This window comes from Pleurodeles waltl, chromosome 9 (assembly GCF_031143425.1).
Source record: "Pleurodeles waltl isolate 20211129_DDA chromosome 9, aPleWal1.hap1.20221129, whole genome shotgun sequence".
NCBI classification, from domain to species: domain Eukaryota; kingdom Metazoa; phylum Chordata; class Amphibia; order Caudata; family Salamandridae; genus Pleurodeles; species Pleurodeles waltl.
In genome coordinates, this window is record NC_090448.1 from 914,310,502 (window position 1) to 914,322,653 (window position 12,152).

Consider the following 12,152-nt stretch of genomic DNA (forward strand, 5'->3'; position numbering starts at 1 on the left):
CTTGTTTTGATTTGACATCTTGGGATTGTGGCCCATCCCCAAGGTGTTATTTTCAGGACCTAAACTAGCTAGCATGTTTGAATTGCTGAATGAGGGTTTTTTTCCAGAAAGCTCCTTCTGGTTTTTTAAGATATAAAAACACCAGTGCGACAGTGAGAGTGGCCTCAATCAGGATTCTTGATGTCTGATGCCTGATATCTTTCTTGTGAGGGTGGTAATCTCTTTCTCGCAGTCGAACAGGGTCATCGTCTTGCTTGGCAGGCCCTATAATCTAAATACATATAATCGCTGTGTACATTGCAGTTGAGAATCATTTTGGTATATTTTCCTTTCATTGCTGTGACTATTTTTAAACGTGTGCTTTCAACATGCTAATCTCCTTTTAGGAACCTTGTGGTGAAATAATAATAAATGTCTTCTTTGAACTAAGAGGTGCATTCCAGAGATTGTTGTCCGCTCGGTCATTAGGAAAAACAAAATAGCCTGTATTGGAGACTCCTGCTGCCTGAATTGGGGAATATAGTTGATGCTGTTTTACCGGAAGACCCCAGGTACATTCTGCTAGGAGTCCCGGGAGACATAGATCTCCCCACAAACGACTTATACTTTGTAACTTAGCCCTACTAATAGCTAAAATAGACATTGTGAGACATTGGGGAGCTTCAGAGACCCCGACCCTGACCGAATAGGAAAAGGAATGGACATGTATATGGCAGCAGAGAGGGCCTTGTACATGAGTAGGGGCTCCCCGCGCAAATTTCACTTGAAATGGGACCCCTGGATCACATACTATCACCTTGCATCTTGATTGTGTGCTACCTCAGATGATTCCATTTGGTGAGAATGTTGCGCTGCCCTTGTATGTCTGGCACCTCAACAGAGATGTACTTCTTTTTATGAGACCTACCCTGATGATACTGAGGCATATGGGGTTCCTTAATGTGGCATTTACAGTACCGCCGTTTATGGGTCATTGCTATGGAAGTATGACACTGATATCTTGTTTTGTATTGTTCACAAAACCAATAAAATATATATTTTAAATCTGTTAATTTCAAACTAGTAATGCATTTGGTGGGAAATATATACATGGACTTACAGTTTTTAAACAAAAGAGTGTATATTTTACCAGTTATGAACATCCAGTAGATGAAATAAAAATTATCTAAAGCATTTCATTGACAATTAATCACTGATATCAAATCCCTGGACACAATAATCATTGCACGTATACATTCTATAAAAAATGCAGTTACCTTGAAAAAGATGTGCAGGATTCCTTCCTCTACGCCATACTGTAGTCCAGATGCAATTACATATGTCGAAAATTTGCTTTTGTTCTGTGAGCCAAAACATGTAAAAGTTCACAGACTTTAAAAATGCCCACACATTGAATGGCACAAATACTTTTGTTCAGAATTTTCCATACAGGATATTGTAATCTTCTACCTTACCTTTCAAACTAGGGGACCCACAAATTGAATTGAATGTGGGGGCTTGGCCGAATGAGGCTCGAACAGACAGAATTTATGTATTATCTTAGTCTAAAAGGACTCACATACCTTCTTTTTATATCCACCAAAGTAACAGAATAAAAAATTAAATACCTATTTTTCAGAAAATGTTGCAGGACAATTCAATATTCCTGTAAGTTTTTATTTTGTCCAGATACTATAAATAAACATACTAAGCTCTACACATATTTTAGAAAAAAGAAAGAAATGCACAAGATCTCAATTTAAATAATGTTTTGACATGATAATGACGCCTTTGAAAGCAAGTAAATAACTTAAATAAACAAATAAATATATTTAATGCTGATATTGTGCAAAAGGGGCAGAATGAAATAGCTCTATTGTACCAAAAAGGTCTAAACTTAAACCTGCTAAATGTTAGTAAAACATACGATTGTTGGTTTTAACGTGGAAAAGTTTAATCGGTCTTGGCATCTCTATTGATGGAGGGATTTCCATAGGATGAGGAGGAGAAAAACGAAACAGTGATGTGAACCATTTCTTATTGATTTACACAAAGTTGTTCCACCATGTCAAAGCAATACCTGGAGACTGCCAAAGACACTACTAGCAAAGGGCAATGGATTTCTTCTATAGGGAAATCACTGCTGCAATTGACTCTTGCTATATCAATATGATATCTCATGTAATAGCAGCTGGGGTGCCAATGCCCAGTACCTGGAAAGGGGCCAAAATAGTACCTCTTTAGAAGAAGGGTGAAGTGAGCTCTCCCGCTAACTATAGACCTAATAGTCTTATTGATAACCTCCCCAAAATGTTTACCAAACAGTTATTGGATAGGCTGTTGGACTGGGCTGATTCCAATCATGTTATTTCTCCCCTACAGGCGTGTTTTTGTTCCAAAATAAGTACGGTGGATCAAGTCTTTCGGTTGGAAATTGGAAATACGTAACCCTTGCCAAACAAAACCTGTACGTTGTATTTGTGGACCTTTGGTCCACATTTGATTTGCTCCCTAGAGGGAAACTGTGGGAGGTTCTATACAAAATAGGCACTCCAGGGTATATAATTCAGCCCTTACAACGGCTACATGCCTACATGAGGGCACATATGCTCAGGTGAGATGGAGCAACCAGGGAGAATGAACAGATCATATCCCTCTCCAGCGGGGGGTTCGCCAAGGCTGCGTCTTGGCACCAACTCTATTTACCCTATATATAAATGAGGTGGTTCAAGCTGTGTCTCTTTGTCAGAATGATGCTCCTTCTCTAAATGCTAAAAAAAAACTATATTGCTTTTCGCAGATGATTCCCTCCTCCTCTCCAAGACTCTGATGGGTCTCCAGACTCTTGTTAATAAGTTTACAGTGTTTTGTGCAGATCGTGTGTTGGAACTGAATATCAACAAAACCAAATTGATGGTGTTCAGCTCGGGGCCAGCCACAAGATGCACTATCACTGTAGAAGGTGTTCCTTTGGACAAAGTTAGTTCAATAGATTATTTGGGTGTTAGGATCTCCAATAAATTTCATTGGGAAGACCAGATTAGTAAAAGCATGTGTCTTCTCCAACATGGATCAGGTGCCATTTTGTGCCTACATAAAAGCACCGATACGAGAGCCGCCTCTCCGGCTATAAAGATTTACTTGGCAAAAGCACAAAATGCTGGTGCCTATGGCACTGAGGTGTGGGGCTTTTGTAAATCTCACAAACTGTCTGAGAGTGAAATATTTTTACCAGTGCACTACTTGCGTGTCCAGGCAGTACCCCCTTGGCTCCCATCTTTTTGGATCTTGGATTTAATCGTATTTCTGACATGTTAGCTCTAAGACCGCTACTTTTTTGGGTTAGGATTTGGACTACTCCAGAGCTCACTATGTATAGGGACTCACTTCTTGAGCTTCTAAAAATACCTAATGTAGTCTCTATTCCATGGTTCAGGCATGTGTCAAATTGGCTCCATATTCTGGGTCTTTGGAGCTATTGCGAGAATCTTAAGGATTTAAGTAAGGCCCAGAGGCAATCCTTGAAGCTAGCCCATTGGTCCTATGTTAGGAATAATCATCTTCTTGGTACAACTCATGGGTGGCTGACCAATCAATTTGTTGATTTTAAATGGTACCCCCAGTTTGAACCTTTTTTAGATGTCATTTCCGATTCCCTAGGCAAGAGTTTGTATGTTTGTTTTCGTTAAGGGTGCTTGCTGCTAATGTCTTTTACTAGTAGTTAGAGGGCATCTTCTGTATCTAACCTATGCCCAGCTTGCGGCGGTGCCTCTGAGTCGGTTGAACATTTTTTGTTCTTTTGCACAGCTTAAGCTTCCGCACGACGCAAGTGGATTTGCCCAATTTGCCAGAATTTGGGCATTAGACAATATGTCATAGCCCTTAGGATTTTAAAGAGTGATACTTCAATTATTTTGGTTCACGCAGTTAGCAAGTTCCTTGTGACTGCATGGCACATATGTACCTGCTTTTTAAAAAACTAGTAATATATATCTTTTATGTATGCATGTTTGATTAATGGTGCTAATTATGTATGTTCTAGGGCTTGGTCTTGGAGAATCAAGCATTTTTATTGTTTTAGAATTCTATTTTAACTGCTTTATTCACATAATCTATTCTTGTAATTATTATGGCTGTATGCTTTGATGGTTTATGACCGAATAAAGCTTGTATTGGAACTGTGCCTCTACAGGCAGCGACTGCAGCCTCATTGATGAGGCGGGTCGCTGAAAAACAGTACTTTGTCTAAAAGTGGCAACAATCCTTGTATTAGCCATATTCTGTGAAGAAGGTGAGCGTGTACATTTTTACATTGAATAAATCACACATCTACCTCAAGATGTACTAAAGTTTGCGGTATAGGAATGCAGAGCAACTTTCAGAACTACAATCAAAGATCCTACAACAGACATGCCGATGGAGCTGCGAATAATGATTGAGTTTGCAAATTGCATTGCTGATTATGAGACCATTTCAACTTTCCCTTGCAAAGTGAACACATCTAAGAGTAAACTGTTAATCCCATACTGTTCTAAAAACAGACACTCTACTTTTTTAATTCAGCTGAGCCTTTGTTTTCTGACCCAATCAGAAATTGCCTTGAGCCTGATTAAGAAGTATTTTTGGGGTTGAAATTACATTTATTTCTATATACATTTTGATTTGGGAGCGCATACCTATTACATACCTATTATCCAGAGTCACAGAATTATCACTTTCCAATGCTAAACTATACTCACTGCAGTGGAAAATCGTCTACTATGTCTGATTTTTCATGTTAGTACGTTTAAGATTTGGGTACGAACATGGGTGTGGTACAGTGTCAGAAAAAGCAGTGGTAAACACTCACAAAGTCATAACTTTGTTAGGTAAAAAGAAACTCTGCCAAGGCTTATCACAGTCAGGCATACCTTGGTTCCAGTGGCACAGTGAGCATGGGACCTACACCTGAGCATACCCTTGCCACTTAGGGTGGCACATCAAACACACAAAAGGTTATGGGAGGAATGCTTGCAATTTGTTTAACCCCTGGCAATCACTAGGGGTAGCATTCCAACCCTCTGGCTTTTGCCCACCAGGCCACCTCAGCTTTGACCCAACCATACGAAAATCAGTCCTGGCCCTGCTCCAATAGGAACAGTCCAGACCGAAATGGCAGGCTAGGTCTTCTCTCACTTGGTACACAAGCAACCCAATAAGTGCTTTGCCCCGGTTAGGGCTCTTCAGTTGGGCGTAGCTTGGTTCCAAGCTGTCTCAGTTCTAAACACAACTCTTTAGGTGATAACCTCAGCAGTCAATTTTCTGGTTTTAGAAGGGGGAAACAGGCTAGGCCAGAGAGTTCTACTGTTCTACATGAGTTGTGTGACCCTTTATTTCACAGAGGAAGGATCTACAGTTAGAGCCTGTATTAGCTGACGCTAGAGACATAGGGGGTCATTCCAAGTCTGGCGGGCGGCGGAGGCCGCCCGCCAGACTTCCCCCCTCCGAAATACCGCTCCGCGGTCGAAAGACCGCGGAGGGTATTCTAAGTTTTTCCCTGGGCTGGCGGGCGGTCGCCAAAAGACCGCCCGCCAGCCCAGGGAAAAACTCCCTTCCCACGAGGATGCCGGCTCGTAATCGAGCCGGCGGAGTGGGAAGGTGCGACGGGTGCTGTTGCACCCGTCGCGTATTTCACTGTCTGCCAAGCAGACAGTGAAATACTTGTAGGGGCCCTCTTACGGGGGCCCCTGCAGTGCCCATGCCAGTGGCATGGGCACTGCAGGGGCCCCCAGGGGCCCCGCGACCCCCCCTACCGCCATCCGGTTCCCGGCAGGTGGACTGCCGGGAACTGGATGGCGGTAGGGGGGGTCGGAATCCCCTCGGCGGCGCAGCTAGCTGCGCCGCCTTGGAGGATTCCAAAGGGCGGCGGTACACTGGCGGGAGACCGCCAGTGTTGCCGGTCCGACCGCGGCTTTACCGCCGCGGTCGGAATGCCCTTGGGAGCACCGCCGGCCTGTCGGCGGTGCTCCCGCGGTCCTCCAACCCGGCGGTCATTTACCGCCAGGGTTGGAATGACCGCCTTGGTGTCCATATTGGTAAGAATGTCCCAAGTAGTATCCCTACATAATGTCCAGATACATCACCAGAGAATTGAGAACTTTGGAGGCTGATTCAAGTGCAGGGGGAAATAGAGGTTGTTTTGCTGAAGTAAGATTATTTTTATTCCAGAGACTCATGAGAATTCTCATTAAAGTCTCTGGTATGTGTCCTTGCATGTTTAATTTTCCTAAAACTGGGCTCTCACTCACAGTATTCTAGACGGTAGCAAGTTGTATCAGAAGCGGGCAGGACTTATTCCAGCAGGAGTCAATCTGAAATTGTGCCAGACGCTAGCCTTTTAGCTTTTGGAAGAGCAGTACATACAGAATTCTAACTTGGTGATTTATCCTTATAAAATATTACTTATGTTCATGATATTGTAGCAATTTCCAATAGCATTATGCAAGCGGTAGCCAGCCTGTTATCAATAATGCCCCCAATATGTTAGGATTGAGCCATTACTATGCTAGAAGTAGCCAGAATATTGTCAAGAATGCTCACATGTGATGATGAGACTGGGTCTTGACATATGTGACAGCAGCGATGTTCGCTACTGTAACTAATGTGTTGTTGAAAATTTCATTACGTGAATATAAACTGAGCTGCTGCATTTGAAATCCACTTTTTATTACTTTTCCGGCTGCGCGGTTGCAGCCCACTATGTTGTTTATGAAAAGAAAACCAAATAAACATAAGAATGCTCACAGGTGAAAGAAGGGCTACACTTATGACAGAAGTAGCCAAATGTGGTCAAGGATAATGACAAAACGTCAAGGATGGGCCTCTTTTATACCAGTTGTAATCAAATTATTGTACAAAATGTTCAGAAGTTAAAGATGTGGCACTACTAAGTCAGGAAGTAAAAGGAAGTTGTTCAGAATGCTCACAATATGTCAAAGATGCACCACTATAAATAATAGTGATATCCAAAGCGGGGTAGAAAAATCCCCAAATAAGCCTAGTATGTGCTGTCATTATGCCAGGAATAGCTAGAACATTGTCAGAAAGGACCCTCTATACCAAGCATGGTTTCCTGTTATGCAGGGATATGCCAGGGGCCACACAAGGCAGATTCACCTTAAAACCATCAGTCTTCAGCACCAGGCAGCCACTGCAGGCAAACACAAAAGCACACACACAAGTACACGCTTACTCTCACACACACACACAGTCATACATAAACACTCACAAATACATGTGCAATTATTTGCTCAAACATGCACACAGACATTCTATCTCACTTAAAGGCACTGTGGTGATGCTGATTCCTGTCTTAGTGGCTCTATGATGGATCCCTCCTGGCTCTATGGTGCAGGTGACAACAGTAGTAAAGAGCTTCAGACCATGATGCCAAACCATGACCTGCTAGTACATCCCAGAGATGGCTATCTTCAGCTGGCACCTCTCCACATGCTAGATTCTGGGGAGATTTGGCACATTTATGGAGTGAGTTAAGGGCTGAAGCCTAAAGTTCAGGGTTTGATAGGCCATGAGTGCTGGGATCAGGTTGGGGGAAGCATGGACCCGAAGAGATAAGAAGTGGTGAAGGCTGGGATACTCACAGACATCAATTTTGCTATTTCACATTCTCTCTCTTCCAGAGTTTGTCTTTTTTCACTAGCTGTCTGTCTGGAGGTTCAGCCAATCAGCTAATGAGAGGAGGAAGTGGTGCTTTGGAGGCTTTGCTGTGTTGCCATCGAGACTCAGGGTGAGATACAGTGACGACTTGAGCATAGTAAACACTGCCCTATTTAAAATTGCCTGACTGCCCTTATCACTTCTTGACAGATACACTGGGTATTTAAGACTGGGGCATAATTGAGAGTGAGTATACATGTGGGTGTATGTGTGTGTGTGCATGAGTGTGTTTGTATATGTGTGTATATATATATATATATATATATATATATATATATATATATATATATAAAACCAACAGCCAGCTAGGGCAAAAATCTGGATCCCAAGGATGCAATGAGTCACAAGAAAATGTAATATCCAAGAAAGAAGTGACTCAAACAGATGATCTCACCAAAGAACAAAAATATATTTCTACTACAACGTTTCAGCTTCCGCCTTCCTCAGGTAGTATAAGATGGTTTGCTCAGTGGCTGCAGAGCAAACCATCTTATACTACCTGAGGAAGGCAGAAGCTGAAATGTTGTAGTAGAAACATATTTTTGTTCTTTGGTAAGATCATATGTTTGAGTAATTTTTTTCTTGGATGTATATATTTATGGAGCATGGAAGAATTTACACGTTTGCTCGGAAATATGACATTGCAAGAACAAAAGATGTGTCCAAGAGTGGAGCAGAGGTTGCGACACATCATATATCTGCTGATGACAGCTCAGAGATAGGGTCCTCTGCAGAAGAGGCACCACAAAACAAATTGTATTTTCAGGGGGAAATGTGTCTTATGCAAATGGTCACGCCACCCCAGGTCAAAATCGCAGACGTGGCTGAGGAAGCGGAAGACGAGGCGGGGTAAGAAGAAGAAGCAATCAACAATAGAAATAGAATTGAACCCCCAACTCGCTAATAGTCTGAATCACTCGAGTACTGTTGTAAATATCTCTCACAGTACATTTACAGATAACCAAATACGCATACTTGATCTAGGATTAAGCTTCTGTCCGAATGTCCAATGGGACTATGTTGGTACCCGAATTGAACTCTACAAATTTGTTCACAAATTACGTTTAATTACACATTTCTCTAACAATGATAAAAATCTATTTGTAGACAATGTGAACAGAAGGGCTCCAGTCTCAGGATTTAATATTGCGGATAGTTCACAATTGATGGCCATTAACAATTTAGCTAATGAGAGCAATAAACTTGGACGCTTGACAAATGATGATATTAACACCAACACTTCCACACTTAATGAGATGGGATTTGTCACCAATCTTCACAACAACAGTCATTTGAAATTGTCGAGCAGATTTAATCCTCCACTACCTAGTGGAAATTTGATTGATATATTCCATGAGCTAGTAATTAGCGACATTGATAAATTCCGCACTAAAGGTCCATTGAAAACAACAAATATATCTAACTTTACTCAACAAGACTGGAAAGATTTAAATATACTGAGATCCAACACGTCATCATCATGAAGCCCTCTGATAAGGGCGGTAACATCGTTATCATGGACACATGTGATTATACCAAAGAAGCTTACCGACAATTGATGAATACAGATCATTATGACAAGTTGCGGATCAACCCTATAATCCAATATCAAGTGACATATCATGGGATGCTTAATGAGTGGTACACTAAACAACTTATGGACTATGAGGAGTTTATATATTTAAAGATTGACCAGCCCAAAATTCCATGTATTTACTTTCTGCCTAAAATCCATAAGAACAAGTCACATCCTCCAGGCAGACCTATAGTCAGCATGAATCAGTCATTGCTTGAAAATACCTCGCGATATCTAGACCTGTTTCTGTGCACCTTTGTTACTGAATTACCATCATATTGACGTGACACTAATGACTTTCTGGCTAAGATACATAATATTCCATGGCACAAAGATTATCTAATGGTCACCATGGATGTGGCCTCCTTGTATACCTCTATCAAACATCAATATGGGTTACAAGCATGTAGATATTTTCTAGAAACACGACCTATTGAATTTTTTGAGCACACTAATATGCTTTTATCCATGCTACAATTCTGCCTAACCCATAACCTGTTTCTTTTTGATAATTATTGTTTTTTACAAAAGCAAGGGACGGCTATGGGGGCGTCTTTTGCTCCCACGTACGGCTACTTATACATGGGCTGGTGGGAAAAGGAGGTTGCATGGTCTGAAAATAACAGCATCTATATGGATAGAGTCGTACTGTGGGTGCGTTATATAGATGGTCTGTTTATCATTTGGGATGGCACTGATCAATTATTGTTGGAAACATACTAAACAATAACCAATTTAACATCCATTTGGAAGCCACTTTTAGCAGAGAGACTATTGAATTTTTAGATGTCTTATTAGAAGTGAGGAATGATCATCTAGAGACCACCATATATCGCAAACCCACGGCATGTAACTCTATACTACATGCCAATAGTGGGCATCCCACAGCGCCAAAATGGAGTATACCATATAGCCAGTTTCTGCGGGCTCGTAGAATATGTTCAGATGAGAGTAGATATGATTTGGTAGTCAGGACCATGATGAAAAGATTTTTAAATAGAGGTTATCCTCTTAAAATTTTGGTGGATGCACAGAATAGAGTCAAAAACAAAAGAAGAGACGAGTTACTCTTCAATAATACATCAACTAACAGTGAGCTGAAACAATCATCTCCTAGAATATTTTTGCAATATAATCAACAACATGATTCATTGAAAACCATACTTAAAAAAAATTGGCACATCTTACAGAATGATCCCATTATCAGGGATAGTATTGGTCCACATCCGTCCATAACTTTCCGTAAGGCTCGCTCACTAGGGGATCATTTAACTAGTGTTTTTTCTCTATGAAAGCAAGTACATCCTGGTTGAGCAAAAAAAGTTTGGGATTCTGGAAATGTGGCCATTGTAAGGCTTGCAAGTATGCATAAAACATGCAAAGATATCAAACTTTTGATGGTCGTTATTGTGATATCAAGGATCGCATTACGTGCAACACGGAATTTGTGGTTTATGTTGTTGAATGTGGATGCCACAAAAAATACATTGGCAGCACTATCCACAAGATAAAAGTCAGATTTTTACAACATTTTAGAGCCATTAAAAATCAAGATAGAACATATCCCTTGGCCAAACATTTGTGGGATATACACAAAGGGGATTCCAGCACATTATAATTTTATGGCATCAAATCCATTAAAAACAATCCCAGAGCCGGTGACAGAACATTGGAGCTTAGACAAAAGGAATCGAAGATGATCCTATTATTAGGTTCTGAATCGCCTTGGGGGCATAATCTTGATGCTGAACTATATGTCCATCTTAGATAAAATATTGAATGTTTATTGTTCTCATCCAATATTGGTAGAGAGATCTAGAGTATTGTGAAACTTTGTACGTATATAACTGTGGATACAACATTATCTTTACAACTGCCATTTACAAGGGGTGACTTTAATAGTATAATTGCCATGAGTGATTCTGCAGATATTTTGAGAATACACATTTGTCTCCAACTGATGTTTAATGAATTTTTCAGAAAAATCTATGTATTTTTCATATTTTCTTAGAACTTATTTTTCCTTAGAATCCAATATCTATAGAAGAGTGATGATATGTATATATATATATATATATACGAATCTTCTATTATGATTTTTTTATCACTATTTTGCACCAGTTATAGGCACCTTATTGAAAATAGAAATATTTTTAATATCTTTATTCTATTAGCACTTTGCACTTCAATCGGTGGCCTCTTTTCAATTCTATTTTGAATACATGCATAGATTAGGAAACCTACAATACAGATTAAACCATGTAATATAGCATGATATAATAAGGTATATTTTCGGGTTAATGAACTTACTGATCACACATAGGGGATAAAGCATAGGTTGACATTGAAGTGATAAACAACATAAAAGATCAAATTCCAATGGGGTCTAGCTTCATATTATAATTAGTTATGTATATGAGATATATTGACATTATAGAATTGGTTTAAAATGTTTAATTTAATAATGAATAAGATTTTATTTATTGTGAATCATAACCATACTGGGTGTCATTTCTGCACTTAATCGTAGGATAATAGCTATTTTGCTGATTGGTTCATATGTACTAACTAACCTCTTATTACTAACTATTTATAAACATTTTATAGCATTTTGTAATATTTATAATAATTTTAATATTTGAAATATTTATATTTATTTATATACAAAAACCCATACTGGAAAATATATTCTATAAATATTTGATTAATTAGAGCGATGGATGCTGATCAGTGTTGATGACACTGGTTTAAATTATGTTTTAACACACAATTTTATGCTTACAATATTTAATCAATGATCTTTACTAGATCTAATTAATGATATGTATTATGTATTTGGGAAATATATGTGGCATATAGGATGTGTCTATGTCTAAACCAT

The 12,152-nt window shown here is 39.8% G+C and overlaps 1 protein-coding gene across 1 annotated transcript in view; it reads right to left on the bottom strand.

Moving 5' to 3' along the window:
* The window catches only part of AK7 (adenylate kinase 7), a 225,742-nt gene that overhangs the window by 115,924 nt on the left and 97,666 nt on the right, over positions 1-12,152 (bottom strand). Inside the window, exon 6 of the mRNA XM_069208273.1 lies at positions 1,257-1,340. Within this exon, the coding sequence (XP_069064374.1) occupies positions 1,257-1,340 (84 nt within the window). The remainder of the gene's footprint in view (positions 1-1,256; positions 1,341-12,152) is intronic.